Here is a 15,981-nt window from a genome sequence, read left to right as displayed (position 1 = left end):
AAATCGTAAACCGATGACATAGATGTATAAGTGAATTTAATTCTTGGAGAAGTTTCTTTCCGCCCCCCCCCACCCGGAGTTCCCAGTGGGAGGCAATAGGCTTCTCTTCCCAAACTAAAGATGTCCACCAAGCGGCGGATTTGTGGGTAAATGGGAGTCAGACCAGAAGTGGGCCACCGGGCTTGTGTTCCGCCTGGGAACCGCGCTCGTCTAGGAGTGAGTCTGATTTTACCTGAATGGCTGAACGCTCGTGCCCGCCTCCAACAGGACCCAATCAGAAAGAGGGAAAAGCGGGGCACTGAGCAGCGACTGGTTGGATCCTGGGCCAATCGGAAGAGCCCTGGTTTGGCGGGAGTCTTGACCGCCGCGGAAGCTCTGGGAGTCTCCGCACTAGCTGTCGGTGTCCGGCCACCGTGGCCATGTTCGTGTCCGATTTCCGCAAGGAGTTCTACGAGGTGGTCCAGAGCCAGGTGACCCCTCCTCTTGGGCCTCGTGGCCTTGTCGGGGGTGGGTAGGGATGAGGGGGAGCGGCCGTGGGAGGGCACGAGGACCCCAGTGTTGGGGGTCTCTGCCTTCAGCTGGCCCGCTCTTCTCCTGACAGAGGGTTCTTCTCTTCGTGGCCTCGGACGTGGACGCCCTGTGCGCTTGCAAGATCCTTCAGGTGAGCCTTGTGTACCCTGGAAGGGAAGGGCGGGGCCCCGGGCTGAGTTGCGTGCAGGGCGGGAGGTGTGGAGCAGAACCGGAGCCACCCCTCACCCTCCCACCTCTGTCCCCCCACCCGCCGCCCCCCGCCCCTACTGCGGTAGCGCCTGGAGCCAAGGAAAGCTGCGGAGGGGCACTCAGAGAGTCGCCTAGAGGGCAGAAGTGTTGGGTAGGTTAGAGAAGGACTCGGCAAAAGGCAGGAATACCAGCTAGTATTTTTGCAATAACCTGGGCCAAAAAATGCTTGCATCGGAGAGACCCTTAGACATGGAGTGGCTTCACCAGTGTACGGTTCGGGTAGAGGACTCTGACAACGGAGGACACAGTGGGGTCATCAACAACACTGGAAACTCAGATTCCTTTGTCTGTTAAGGACGATCATTGGTTCTCTTTTGAATATGATGCAGTGTTTACATGACCTTGGGTCAGGAATTACTCCTCAGAAGACCTAGAAATAAGATTGGCTTTCCCTCCCAATGTTTTCCTTTGGTAATTTTCAAAAATTAGGCAAAGTTGGCAGAATGATACAATGATCACTCACATCCCCATCACCTACTTTCTCCCATGAGCGTTTTACTAGTCTTACTTTGTCACCTGTCATTCGTTTCTCAAGCTATATTGTTCTTAAGTGCACTTCAAAGTAAATTGCGGACGTCCTTAATTTGATAGCTTAAAAAATGGTCTCTCTCAGGCCTTGTTCCAGTGCGATCACGTACAGTATACCCTGGTTCCAGTTTCTGGGTGGCAAGAACTTGAAACTGCATTTCTTGAGCATAAAGAACAGGTATGGAAAAAGCATTTTAGAATAATTAGTCTTATTTTATTAGGTTGTAATTTCTCTTCTCTTCTCTTCTCTTTTCTTTTTTAAGATTTTAGGGCAGCCCAGGTGGCTCAGCGGTTTAGTGCCGCTTCAGCCCAGGGCCTGATCCTGGAGACCCGGGATCAGGTCCCACGTCGGGCTCCCTGCATGGAGCCTGCTTCTCCCTCTGCCTGTGTCTCTGCCTCTCTCTCTCCCCTCTCTCTGTGTCTCTTGAATAAATAAATAAAATCTTTAAAAAAAGATTTTATTTATTTATTCATGAGAGAGAGAGGCTGTCCAAGACTTGCTATAAATTTAAGTCTGTATAATGCCATTAGTACAGAAAGCCAGCCCAGTCCAGTAGGGTGACTGAGATCTGGAGAGGCTCTCATGCATTTGAAGCCTTGGTCTGCTCCTCATCAGCTTCGTGGCCCTATGCATGAGCCTAGGTCATGTTGAGTCTCCACATGCTGCTCTGCAGAGCAGAGACAGCCACAGGGTCAGTCATGGGGCCTATCTCATGGTATTAGTGTGGAAATGAAATAGCATTTGGAATATGTTAAAGCACTTAACACAGGCCAGCTGTGGCCATTTTTGGAGTCTTTTAATCGTCAGGGCCTGCCCAGTGTCAGGGGCTTGACATGTCTCAGCAGAAGGGCTCAGGGGCCTAGAATGCTGAAGGTGAAGGACCTCCTCAAGGCACTTACTTCACAATATCTCTCTTTTTTCCAGTTTCATTATTTTGTCCTCATAAACTGTGGAGCTAACGTAGACCTATTGGATATCCTTCAGCCTGATGAAGAGGCTGTATTTTTTGTGTGTGACACCCACAGGCCAGTCAACGTCGTGAATGTATACAATGAAGCCCAGGTAACTCAGCCTTTTGGGCCCATGTCTTCCCTGAGTCCTCCTGTCTGTGGACAATATCATACCTGCTGTTCTAAGCAAGGCATTGTATCCACCTCTGCTACAGGAGTTGGAACAGCCTGAGGGCAGGAACCTGGTCTTGTTTATCTCTGGTAAGCACCATGGTACCTAAGTCTTAGAGGTGCTCAGAATGCATTTTGGAAATCATTTAACCTGAGAAGTATAGGGACCAGGACCCTGCACTTAGCCTGCCCTCAGAGCTCAGGCCCAGCCCAGCATCATTGAATATCAAGATCTAGAGGCATTAGCTCTAGAAGTGGGGGCAGGATTTCCCTGCCCATTAAAAGGGTGGTATGAGGACCAGCAAGATGATAGTGTAAGAGGCCACCATTAGCCTGAAATGGTGGTGCTGTGCTTTTCCTTTGAACCCCCAGTAGCAAGCATGGAGCCTGGCATAGGGCAGCCACCTAACCATTCTCTGAGTTGAGTTCCACACCCCCACCCCCACTCCTGTGTTATTAAAGTGTTGGCCCCGAAGTTCTCAGCTTGGAACTGCTTTTTGAGCCAGCAGTTTTATTCAAGTAGGTGTCACACACCTTCATGTCTTCCATTAGAGTCCAAGTTGCAGGATACTCATTTTGTTTGCTTGCTGTGTGGCATAAGAGGAAACATTTTTTCTCAGACTTAAATGACAGTGAATAGTTTTTAAACTTTTGGAATTTTTGCCTAACGTGTGGTACAACTCCACTGTCTCAGTGAACAGAAATGAAAACAAGAAAATGCTTGAGAAGTCTGAAATTCTCTCAAATGAGGGACTCTGTACAGAAAACTGAATCAGCTCAGTGGGAAGTAAGATTCTGCAAGAGAAAAACCTGTGATGGAGAATTTTCTGTCAACGAGAGAGGAGAGTGTTGGTTGCTTTTTGTTTTAATCTTAGATCAAACTACTCATTAAACAAGATGATGACCTTGAAGTTCCTGCCTATGATGATATCTTCAGGGATGATGAAGAAGAAGAGGCTGAAGAGCACTCAGGAAGTGAAAGTGACAATGGATCAGAGCCTTCTAAGAAGCGCACACGGTTGGAAGAGGTGGGTTTGGGCCTCCCCACAGTCTTGAGGGACTTGTCATTCCCAGAGGTCAGAGCTCAGACTGGAGCCTATGGGGCCCCGGAGTTAGCTGGGATTCAGCAGGTGTGGGTGTTCATCCTGGGCTCTGCTTTCCCCTGGCTGTATGGCCTCAGACAGGTTACTGAATTTCTCTGAGCTTTGACATCCTCGTCCATGCAGTAGAATTTCATCAGTTGAAATGAAAATTAGGACAGCTCAGCTCTTCCCGTTAGATAGCATACATTTTTAAAAAGTGTTACAGAAGAATGCCTGAGTGGCTCAGTTGGTTAAGGGTCTGACTTGGTTTTTTTGCTCAGGCCATGCTCTCAGGGTTGTGAGGTCAATCCCACGTCAAGTTCCTTGCTCAGTGCAGAATCTGCTCAAGATTCCCTCTCTCACACTCTGCTCCTCCTCCTGCTCTTTCTCTCTTTCTCTAAAATAAATAAAAACAACATCTTAAAAAAAAAAAAAAGCAATACAGAGAAACAATAAATAGCAAACGCATCACCTCCCTGCCCCGCTTTTCTCAAAACTCACTCTCTACAGTCACTATGGAGGAACGACATGGGTCTGTGGCTCTCAGCCAGGCTCAGTCCCCAATGGTCACTCCAGGGGAACCATCTTGTGTGCAAAGATAAGAGTGGTTTGAGCCTTGTGAGTCTTATGTCTGAGGTGCTTACCCAGTCTGGGGCCTGGCCAATGGAAGTAGCCTACCCAACGCCAATGGCTTCTGCTAGATGGAAAACTAAAGGTGGGAGGTAGTCATTCCTTTAACTGGAGGGCCATGGTTTATTCTAGCATTCTAGTGTTTATTCTAGTTGTGGAAGAAGTTAAAGCCCTTTGGCTCCCAGTCCTTGGTATGCATGCTGAAATTTGCCACCAAAATGTTTTGGAGTATTCTCTTCATCCTTGACCTGACATTTTCCAATACTGTGCTTTAGCAGAGCTCTTTTGAGACATTTTGGGGACATTCAGGACATTCTGTCCATTTAGGGGGCATGTTCTGCAAAGGTAAGAATGTTTTCCCCTTGCCTTCCCTACCTTTGGCCAGTCCCTTCTCTGGAGCTTTGGATAGTCACCTCAGACACATTCTTAGATTCTCTTTCCTCTAGTCCAACTCTTATCTGTTCCATTCTCTCCCAACTTCTAGTCTTCATCTTCTAATCTTTGATTCCTAAGAGCTCTTTTTTTTTTTTTGTTACCTGATGCTCCTTTTTTATAGCATTATTTCTTCTATTCATGAGCTGCTTTCCATCGGGCCCCCAATATCAGTAATGTGGTGGGATTGTCCCTGGAAACATTCATGTTCTGCAGGTCAGAGTCTTGGAATTCTCCATCCTGACTAATATATTTTAACACCTAATATGTGCCAGGTATCCATTAGTTTCTGAGGTCCCCAGGGGAGCACAAAGTCCTGCCTTCACAAAGCTTCCTTTCCAGTGGGGGGAGATGTACAGAATGTGTAAATAAGCATAGTTCAAGGATGGTTTCAGGTGAAGAGCTGTGGTCATATAGGGAAAAATAAAGCAGGGTAAGGGGCTGGATGGGGAATGGGCTGTATTTATGAAAATGGCCATGGACACTTGACCTGAATGATGAAGGAAAGAGTCAAGAAGATCCCTAGGATCTCCCTGGGTGGCTCAGCTGTTTGGTGCCTGCCTTTGGCCCAGGGCGCGATCCTGGAGTCCCAGGATCGACTTCCGCGTCGGGCTCCTGACATGGAGCCTGCTTCTCCCTCTGCCTGTGTCTCTGCTTCTCTCTCTCTCTCTCTCTCTCTATGTCTATCGTGAATAAATAAATAAAATCTTTAAAAAAAAAAAAAAGATCCCTAGGATCTTCTCTGCATCCAGTGCAGAGTGTCCACAGATGCCAGGGCTCTGTGGGAAGTGGGGAGAGGGGGGTACAGGCAAGCTAGAACTGCCACCAGGTTTGGCAATAAAGAGAATGTCAGTGGTTCTTGATGAGATGTCAGAACCTGTCAGCTTCCTTTGACATGCTTAGTGCATCTATTTATAATCTGAGTTTGTGAATGCTTTCTATAATATTCATGATATATAATATGCATAACTTCCCACTGACTTTTTTTTCTCAGAAGTTTTATAATTTTAGTTCTTTAAAAATTCTTTATTTAAATTCAGTTTAGTTAACATATGGTATATTATTAGTTTCAGGGATAGAATTGAGTGATTTATCATTTACATATAACATATAACAGTGCTCATTCAGTCAGTTGCCCTCCTTAATGCCCATCACCCAATTATCCCATTCCCCCACCCACCTCCCCTCCAGGAACTCTAGTTGTTTTGTAGAGTTCAGTCTCTCTTATAGTTGGTCTCCCTCTCTCTTTTCATCTTATTTTATTTTTTCATCTCTTCCCCTATTTCATCTGTTTTGTTTCTTAAATTCCACATATGAGTTCAGTCTCTCTTATAGTTGGTCTCCCTCTCTCTTTTCATCTTATTTTATTTTTTCATCTCTTCCCCTATTTCATCTGTTTTGTTTCTTAAATTCCACATATGAGTGGAATTGCATGGTATTTGTCTTTCTCTGACAGACTGATTTTACTTAGCATAATAATCTCTAGTTCCATCAATGTTGTTGCAAATGGCAAGATTTCATTCTTTTTGATGACTTCAGGGTAAAATCAGGGTAAAATTTTTTTTTTTCACATGAGGGTGTTTTTATTCAATACAAACAAACAGCAACAATGTTAAAGGGATGAGGCCATAAATTCATTGAAACTTTCTGGGAGTCCTGGCTAGGCTGACCAACCTATCACTCTTTTCTTACCAGCCAGGTAAACAAGAACTCATCTGCTAATGCCAAAAATTGTAAAGCTCTTAATCCAGTTAGAAATGACTACAACTGAGGATCTTTAGCTAGCTGCTTCCCCAATTCAGAGTTGGCTAGCAGGTTAATTTCAATATAACAAAAGTATCATGTGGCCTGCTACACTAAGAACAGCTTTAATGTGTTCTGTCCTCAGGCTGCTGGACCTCCTGACTGGTTGTGTCCTTCTGTGCACCTTGGTCCTGAGCATTTTCCAGTGTATACATACACCATATATTCTTGATGCACGTATCTGTTAGTGGGCATGATGCATGTATCTGTCATCGGAGCTCTTTCCATATTTTGGCTATTGTGGACATTGCTGCTATAAACATTGGGGTGCATGTGCCCCTTCAAATTACTATGTTTGTACCCTTTGGATAAATACCTAGCAGTGTGATTGCTGAGCTGTAGGGTAGCTCTATTTTTAACTTTTTTTGAGGAACCTCCATACTGTTTTCCAGAGTTTTTATTTTGAAATTTTCCTAACATTCAAAATTTGAAAAGATTTTGTGGTGAATACCTATATACCTTTCACCTAGATTCGGCAGTTTTTCACATTTGCCTTCCTTCTATATATGCTTTTTGTTTGTTTGTTTTTTATTATTTATTTACTTATTTTGCTAGATCATTTGAGAATAGGTTGCAGACACCATGATACTCCCTGACAAATTCTTCCATATGCATCTTCTAAGAACATTCTCCTCTATAAATACAGTACCATTATCATATGTAAGAAATTAATAATGTCACCTATTCAACCCATATTCCAATTTCCTTAATTGTCTTCAAAATAGATTTTGCAACTGTTTTGTGTTTGAAGTGTCAGCCAACCAGGATTGGCACATTTGCATTTAGCTATTCTCTTGTCTTTTAACTTAGACCAGGATCCCATCCCTTTTTTTGTTTTTTGAATGACATTGGAGGCCAGTCCAGCTTTCTAGTTTTTATCACTTGTTCATGGAGTACTTTCACTTGGTCCTGTAACCTTGCATTTGCTATTATCCAAGTTTAGGCCATCATGCTTGATTTTAGTAAGAGTTAACACTTTTGAGAATACTCCAAATGTAATAAAATCTGCATGATTTGTACATACACATGTATCCAATATACTTTCTCAGAAGTATTTTTATTGATAAAGGTGCACATTCAGAGATTGAGAAACAACAGGCTATAAATGTAGGAACCTAACTTTTATTTCCCTTACTGTCCTCTGTTTATGATGCAGGTTTCTTAAATATAGCCTGTATGTAAATTTAGATCCACATCATACTGTGGGATAAGTTTTGCTTCGACAACTAAACATGATTATAAAACTCAAGAGGATTAAGGGAAGCCTATTGTATTTATCCAGTTTTTACTCAGTATGTTCTTTCTTCTATCCTCATGTTCCAGGGTTTTTTCTTTTGTCATTTTCTTCCATTCACGGAAAGGCCCTTCACCATTTTTTGGGGGGGCAATCTGCAGTAAATTTTCTTAGTTTTGCTTTTTCTGAGAATTTCTTGATTTTTCTCTTCATTCCTGAAAGATATTTTCACAGGGTGTGGGATTCGGGGTTAACAGTCCTTTTCTGTCTGCACTTGAAAATGTTATGCACTTCTGGCTTCCATGGTTTTGGGTGAGAAATCTGCTGGCGTCCATATTGTCTTATCCTATATGTAAAACATCATTTTTCTTTTGCTGTTCTCGAAATTTAAAAAAAAAATTGGGGGGCTAGTGGTCAGAAGTTTGCTTATTTATTTATATTTATTCATGAGAGACAGAGAGAGGCAGAGGGACAAGCAGGCTTCCTGCAGGGACCCCAATGTGGGAATCAATCCCAGGACCCTGAGATCATGCCCTGAGCTGAAGGCAGATGCTCAACAGCTGAGCCACCTAGGTGTCCCTAATGGTCAGAAGTTTAATTACAATGTGTTTTGGTGTGGATTTCTTTGAGTTTAACCTGTTGGGATTCAGTCAGCTCCTTGAATCTGTAGGTTTATGTGTCTTGCCAAATTTTGAATCATATTTCTTCATTTTCAGCCATTGTTTTTCAAGTGTTTTTAGCCCACCCTCCTTCTCTCCTTCCAGGACACCAATGACATGAAGGATAGGTCTTTTTTTGTAGGCTCAAGCGTAAACGAGGTTCTGTTTGTTTTTCCAGTCTATTTTTCTTCTGTTCATCAGACTGGATAATTTCTATCAGTGTATCTGCTGGTTCTTTCCTCTATTCCTCCATTCTGCTCTTTAGCCGATCCACTGGGTTTCTACTTCAGTTATTGTACTTTGCATTTATAAGTTTCTCTTTGGTTCTTCTCTATTTTTCTACTTATTTACTAAAACTTCCTAATTTTTTTTCATGTGTTTTCAACTATGTTTCTAATTGCCTATTGAAGCATTTTTGTGGTGGCTGCTTTTAAATCTTTGTCAGATAATTGTAGCATCTTTGTCATCTTGGTGTTGGCATTTATGGATTTCCTTTTTATTTTATTTATTTTTTTTAAAGATTTTTTATTTATTCATGAAAGACACAGAGAGAGAGAGGCAGAGACACAGGCAGAGGGAGAAGCAGGCTCCATGCAGGGAGCCCAACGTGGGACTCAATCCCAGGTCTCCAGGATCACACCCTGGGCTGAAGGCGGCGCTAAACTTCTGAGCCACCTGGGCTGCCCTGGATTTCCTTTTTAGTGTTTAGCCCCACACCGACACAGTCCCGCTTGAGCTCCAGACCCCCACCCCCACTGTGCCTGCACATGCATGTGCTTGGGGTGGCTTTCTCCTAGAATGCTCTGTGTACATAGCTAGTTTTATAGCCCCAAAGGCCCCCACCCTTCCCCTCGGTACACAGGGGTTAAAGTTGTGTGCCCCTCCATGTGGCTGTGATGATGACTGTGACATCCACAGTAAAGAGGAGATTGAATGAGAAGAAAAAAAAATATATATATATATATAGATATGATATGATGAGTGCTGATATGATATATGATACGATGAGTGCTTTTCACATGAAACCTGGACATTTTTATATTATATTTTGAGACTCTTGGTCTTATTTAAGCCTTCCATTTTATCTGCTTTCTCTGACATCACTCTGCCAAAGGAGGGGGTGGACAGTCTGGTCCCTTTATAGCCAGGTGGAGGTAGAAGTTCAAGGTTCACCACTTGACCTCCATTAAGCATGAGAAGAGTGGCTCCTTGTACCACAGTGCAAGGAAGATCCAGGCTCACCACTTGGCTTCCTCTGATACCACCCCAGTGAGCGTGTTGGAACCTATTGCAAATGAAATGTGGAGGTGTTACAGGCAGGACGTGTTCACCAGGGTGAGGGCCTAGGCTCCCACTTGGTCTTTGCTAGGTGGATAGAGGTGGGGCCACAGTGTTTTAGTGGTGGTGGCTAGGGTAGATCAATTATTGTGTAAAAGTTTTCTTTTTTTTTTTAAGACTTTATTAAAGAGAGAGAGAGATGTGCACATGCACAGGAGCAGAGGGAGGGGCAGAGAAATAAGCACACTCCCCGCTGAGCAGGGAGCCTGACACCGGGCTTGATCCCAGGACCTGATCATGACTGAGCCAAAGGCAGACACTTAACTGCCTGAATCACCCAGGCACCCCAGTTTTATGTCTTTCAGGGCTGCTCCTCTGGGTCCTTTGGCTTTTGTTGGGGATGTTTTTCCTCTGTGCCTATTGGTGTTTCCAGATTACTGGCTTCATTCAGCTTTAAGTCTGGGATATATAAGCCAAAAAGAAAGCCTGGTGAACTCATCCGCACATCACTCCTCAGGTCCCAGGGTCCCCAGCTGGTTGGCTTTCCTCTTCATCTTCCAGAATCTTATTTTGTTTGCCTTAAATATATTGACAGGGTTTTCAGATATATTTAGTGGACATATAGGGAAAATGAGATGGAAAGTTTCCATTTTTCTGGAAGCAGAAGTCTTAGGACCATGCATTTAGGACCATGGATTTTTAAAACGGTCATACTACCTCATGCCTTTGCTGTGAGAACTAAATGGATTGTGCCTATAAAATTAGCATAGTGGCTGGTACATGGAGGGATGTAGGAAATAGTAGTGCTTGTTAATCAGGAGGGGAAGCCAGTATGAAGTGGCTATGCGCCTCACCTAGATCACACAGTGGTGGGGGCAGTGGAAGGCTGGTGTGGACAGATGGGGCGGATGCATCAGCTACAGCGTGAACAGGCCCTGGGGAAGCATCTGCTCCTGTCCACAATTTGGTATCCTCAGCGCCAGTGGGCCAGAGGGGTCCTGGCCATTGCCCACCTCATTTCCTTCCTTCCTCCTCTAGGACCAGCCTGAGCTCAGGACATGGGAATGAACGATCCATGTTTTCCTTGGGGCTCTGTGCCAGTGGTTTCTGCCTAATCAGAAACTTCTCAGGCTACAGGGATAAAATTCTGGTTTCTTTGTTCAACCTTTTGTTCTCTTTGTCCCTGCATCAGGAGGTAGTGGCACAAACCATGAAGAGGAGACAGCGAAGAGAGTGGGAGGCTCGGAGGTGAGTGTGCACTTCAAGCAGTACCCTGTGTCATGGAGCTCACGATCCCTGAGGGATATCTGTGTTTTCCATGGGAACTGGAAACTTATTTTTCTCCCGTTTGAGAATAATTTAGTTTAGAAACTCTGGATTGGTGGCTCCAGGAGTAAGCATGTGGCCCCTGCATTGGAGAAGAGCTCTGGGTCCCCTCTGTATCACCTGGTGGTCTCACAAATAGCAGGACTGGGCCCAGAGATCTCCCAAATACATGCTGTTAGGGGTGATAGCCCATTGTCTCTTATTTTTGTGGTTTTCCAGATGTACTCTTATTTGTAAGTTCTTTATAAATGAGATAGATACTAATTGTGTGAAAGTTTTCATAGAAAAAAAGTGTATGAAAAGGAAACTGAACTATCCATCATTGCTGTCCATATTGCAAATGTAAAAAGTGAACTGCCCTAGGGGCACCTGGGTTGGTCAGTCGGTTGAGCATCCAACTCTTGGTTTTGGCTCAGATCATCTCTTGGTTGTGGGTGGAGCCCCACATCTGGCTCTGTGCTCGGTGCTTCAGATTCTTTCTCCCTCTCCCACTCATTCTCTTTCAAATGAATGAATAAAATCTTTCTTTTTTTTTTTTAAGTGAAATGCTCTAAAATAATAATAAAAAGAAAATCCTGGAAAGGTTATTGTAGCTTGAGGTGACCATGTAGCAGGGCTGTTGAGCTGAGAATTCCTTGCTGAAATTCTTTCCTTCCCTGAGGACCTCCGCTGTTTGAGCTGAGAGTGTTGTCCTCAGCCACCCCCTCAAGGAAGGACAATGAAAAACCATTTTGAGAAGTATAAGGAAAGAAAAGTGAATATAATCTATATTCACTGATCAGAAGAGATTCTGGCTTTGTGTCAGTCTTCCTGGGGTATCCAAACTTGTGCAAATTGCCTGTTTTATATGATCATAATATATACTTAATTTTGCTTTTTTTTTTTTTTCACTTAATATAACCATTTTTGATGGTTCCAAATAGCTTTTATAAACTGCAGTGTACTTACCTGGCCAATCCTCTTCCTTTTTTGAACTGGAAATCACTTCCAGTATTTTGCCACGACAGATAAGGCTGCAATGAACAACGTTGTGCACATACTGCTGTCTGCTGCTTTCTCTGAATTGCTGTCTTAGAATAATTTCTTAGAAGTGGGATTCTAGGACTATTCTATGCCGTTTTATGTCTTTCATTGCCACAAGGATTTTTTTTTTAAGATTTTTTTTTTTAATTTATTCATGAGAGACACACAGAGAGAGAGAGAGAAAGAGGTAGAAATAGGCAAAGGGAGAAACAGGCTCCATGCAGGAAGCCCGATGTGGGACTCCATCCTGGGTCTCCAGGATCAGGACCTGGGCTGAAGGCGGCACTAGACCACTGAGCCACCCGGGCTGCCCTGCCACAAGCCTTTTATGTCAATATGACTTCCCTCCTGGCCTTGTAAATGTACACTCTGTGAAAGAATCCATAAGTGGATACAAAGAGTGCTTTGACTTAATCTGCATTTCTCTGAGTACTGTCAATTTTCAGTATTTTCCAATGTTTGTCTTCCTTGCACTGCTTTTTGTTGAGGACCTCCATTTTATGTTGTTACAGAAGAGACATCCTCTTCGACTATGAACAGTACGAGTATCATGGGACGTCGGTATGTACGGATAGGTCTACTTCACCATAAGTTTCTGACTGTAGGTGTCAGTGTCCTAAAACATGAGGAGGAATGAGCATAGGTTTGAGAACCACAAAAGCCTGGTTTGAATCTGAGCCCCACAACTTACACTGTGTGACCTAGGGCAGGTAGGGCAGCCTCTCTGAGACTTAAACTTCTCCTCTGTAAAAGGAAAAAGAATTACCCTCATTTCCAAGGCAGTTGTTAGGATGGTCCTGCACACCCAATAGGTGCCTAAATAGGACAGCAGCTATTATTTTTGTTCATCATCAAAAATACCGAGCAAGTCTATTTCAGACTCTGTGCAAGAAGATAAAGCTCTAGAATTATAGAGGCCCATCACCGTGTGTGTTACAGAACAGAATTTCACATGGAAAACATACTTCGTTGACTCTAGTAGTGTTGAGCAGAACTCAGGGCTTTAAGAAGCCCTAGAAAATAAGTTTCCAGTAAAATATCATGTGTTTGTATTAGCATTTGGCCCTGGGGCCTTGAGCTCTGAGCACCATATTTATAGCATCTCTTTTACTGTCAAGGTCCCATCGTCCTTTGAAGGATCATCTTTTGTCCTCTCTGCTCTGCCCTAGGATGTGAAAAATTCTAAGTGGGTGAGGTGGGTGGTGAGGCAGATGCCCAGTTCCCTCTGTATTTGTAGATCATTCCCTTGGAAATCTTCTCTGGTGAGAAGCCCAGCATTGCATGGCTAATGGGACTTTAGAGTCTTCTGGTCAGGCAGTATTCCCCTTTGTTGTTTTCTACCAAAACCCAGACTCTGCTCACAGGGAGCTAAATGCTTCTGTGCGCAGACAGCCCTGTTAGAAAGATCTTCTTCACCAAGGTCCTGAGGCTCCCTCCCTCTTTAACATCCAGGTAATGGAAACTAAGGCCCAGCCTTCCCAGGAGTATGTATGTAAGACCGCTGGCCAGCTGGGAAGAGCATGTGGACATAGGCCCCCAACCTCCTGGCTTCAGTGCCTCCCCAGTATCACCGAGGCACCCAGTGAGATGTGTAGAGGCCCTAGCACAGATGTTCTCCCTTGCGTAATCAAGTGTGCACATAGGAATGACTAGTCAGCAGAGGAGACAGTGCAAGTCACTTGAGTTACTCTGTCTTCCTCCTTCGGTTTGGCTTGGAATCCACCCATACTTCCTTGCCTACCTGGGAAGGCCTTAATCTGCAGGGCATGGCTGGGATCCTGGACAGCTCAGATGTGGCCCAGCCATGCAGCCCAGCCCCAGCACACACCCCTCTCATGAACACAGCTGCCTTGGACCTCAGGCTTCCTTCTGTCTTGCAGTCAGCCATGGTGATGTTCGACTTGGCGTGGATGATGTCCAAGGACTTGAACGATATGCTATGGTATGTAGGCCCCAGTCAAGACCAGTACTGTGTAGGGCTTCCTTCTCCAAGTAGCTCTGTCCTCCCACAGTGAGAACAGGGTCTGGAGGAAGACATCACTGTGTAGTCCCCACCAGGAATATCAGGCACAGCCCCTTTCTGGGAATTTCAATAGCCCTTGCTTTCTTCCTATGAGGCTCTTGGCTACATACAAACCCCTGCATAAAATGGAGGGAACACTGTTGGGTGCAGAGGATCGAGGGTGGGGCCTGACTACAGCTCTACCCTTCCCACCCTACTGCTCAGCTTTGCTGCCTGGTAAATTTGGGTAACAGAAGGAGCATGAGATTTGAACAAAGCAGCCCTTGCTAGGTCGGCATCTTTGCATCCCTGGCATGCAGTGAAATCTAGTACAGGAATGCCCATTAGCCCACCTCTGAGTTTGCTACATAACTTAGGTTGGTTTAGAAACTAAACCCAGAGTCTGAGCAAAGAAAGCATAGGTCTGGCCTGCTCCACCCCCTCAGCCCTCTGTTCTGGTCCAGGTTCTCTCCAGGAGATGAGGAGGGGAGGCCCTTCTCGGCCCTGAGCCCATGGTGGGGATTTTAATGGTCTTTGCCGAATCGGGGTTTCAGGAAAGCCAGGCGCTGGGGCAGGACCAAGGCACTGGCCACACCTAAGCCCAGAGGTGCTCTGTCATCCCCCTGAGCTGGTTCCCGGCTGTGTGCCCGCCTGTCATCCTCAGATATTTGGCTCAGCTCTCTTAGCCTCAGATCCTCCTCCATGGTATAGACTGACAATCCCATGCCTGGCACAGGGGCCAGTTTGTGCATCAAGAGATCTTGCAGTAAGGCCAGGTGGGAGTCCTGTTCTGTGCCCTGTTGCCACAGCCACATCAGCAATGGGGAGCCTTTGGTGAGCACCTGCTGTGTGCTCAGGGGCACCCTTGACCACCCTCTCAGAACAAGCTCCTCCAGTTTAGAATGATGTCAGAATATGCCCCCATGAAATGCTTCGAGAAAACTCTAGAAAAAGCTAAGAGATAGGACCTTGGAAGGCCTTTGAGAGGTATAAATGCTGTTGCTCTGTGTCTCACCATTTCAAGACGGAGACATGGACGTGATGAAGGTCGGCTGTGCTGGAGGGCATATTGCAGAGGGTCAGATGACCTGCTAAGATCCACTAGCACCTTCTAGCAGGTTGAGTGGGGAGGATGGTGGGGTCAGCAGGGACACAGATAGCATCAGGCCTGCCATTCTTGCCCTGGGAGGTATCCCTCCTGGGTCCTGAAACCTCCCACTGTGACACTGTGCCAGAAGCCCTGAGTTGGCCCCGTAACCTTTCTACACCCTGCAGAAGAGAGACTGCCTGTCTGACAGTGGGCCTGGGCCAGGCCACACTGGCAGGACGTGCCTGTAAACTTTGTCACTCTCTTCTCTTCCAGGTGGGCCATCGTGGGACTAACAGGCCAGTGGGTACAAGACAAGATCACCCAGTAAGGATGTGCTCCCTCAGCCTGTCTGAGGTTGGCCTGTGCTGTGGCCATGTACATGGCCTGGCTGCAGCCCAAGTTTGCAGTGGGAAGATGGGTGGCAGATCCCTGTTGAGGAGGGAGCTGGCCTTGGGCCTGGATCCTCGTCACTGAGTAAGGGCTTAGGACCAGGCCTGTGGTGAATGGTGTGTGGCCTGGTGTGGATGCTTTGTCCACCCTCAGGGAGCCCACCAGATGGAGCCAGAGATGAGAGGAGGGAGCTCAGTCTCCCGCCTCTCCATTGGTCTTTCCATGGTGGACACTGGGGTTGGGAGGAGGAGGTGAGGGCCCCATGAGTCCTGCCAGGAACAGTGAGTGTGCCCTCAAAGGCAAGGGGAAGGCTGGCAAGGACTGCCAAAAGGACTGGCATGGAGCCAAGTCCTCTTTAGCCCCTTGGTGGGCAGGCTTTGGTGCTCACTGTCACTCCTGATAGCTGAAGAGCTACCCCAGAATGCGGATACCTAGGAAGCATGGGGTACTCGCACCCCCTCTCATCTCCATTCTGGTGGCCATCTGGTGGGGCCTCTAAGGGAATTGAGAGGGACCCATATCCTAACCCGTCTAAGGGTACCCTGGCCTGTTACTTGGCACAGCTTTTATTCATACTGGACTGTGTAGTTTGCAGAGCCATC

At 45.7% G+C, this 15,981-nt stretch overlaps 1 protein-coding gene across 1 annotated transcript in view; it reads left to right on the top strand.

Annotated features, from left to right (window-relative positions):
- The first annotated feature begins 355 nt into the window (after nucleotides 1–355).
- Nucleotides 356–15,981, top strand: part of CDC45 (cell division cycle 45) — a 31,421-nt gene continuing 15,795 nt past the window's right edge. Inside the window, exons 1-9 of the mRNA XM_055323231.1 lie at nucleotides 356–470; nucleotides 602–661; nucleotides 1,394–1,486; nucleotides 2,234–2,371; nucleotides 3,306–3,458; nucleotides 10,741–10,796; nucleotides 12,410–12,458; nucleotides 13,778–13,839; nucleotides 15,263–15,313. Coding sequence (XP_055179206.1) covers nucleotides 420–470; nucleotides 602–661; nucleotides 1,394–1,486; nucleotides 2,234–2,371; nucleotides 3,306–3,458; nucleotides 10,741–10,796; nucleotides 12,410–12,458; nucleotides 13,778–13,839; nucleotides 15,263–15,313 — 713 coding nt within the window. The 5' untranslated portion in view covers nucleotides 356–419. The remainder of the gene's footprint in view (nucleotides 471–601; nucleotides 662–1,393; nucleotides 1,487–2,233; nucleotides 2,372–3,305; nucleotides 3,459–10,740; nucleotides 10,797–12,409; nucleotides 12,459–13,777; nucleotides 13,840–15,262; nucleotides 15,314–15,981) is intronic.

This window comes from Nyctereutes procyonoides, unplaced genomic scaffold (assembly GCF_905146905.1).
Source record: "Nyctereutes procyonoides isolate TBG_1078 unplaced genomic scaffold, NYPRO_anot_genome, whole genome shotgun sequence".
Classification (NCBI taxonomy): domain Eukaryota; kingdom Metazoa; phylum Chordata; class Mammalia; order Carnivora; family Canidae; genus Nyctereutes; species Nyctereutes procyonoides.
Note: the sequence above shows the minus strand (reverse complement) of the source record. Positions and strands in the feature narration are given on the sequence as shown.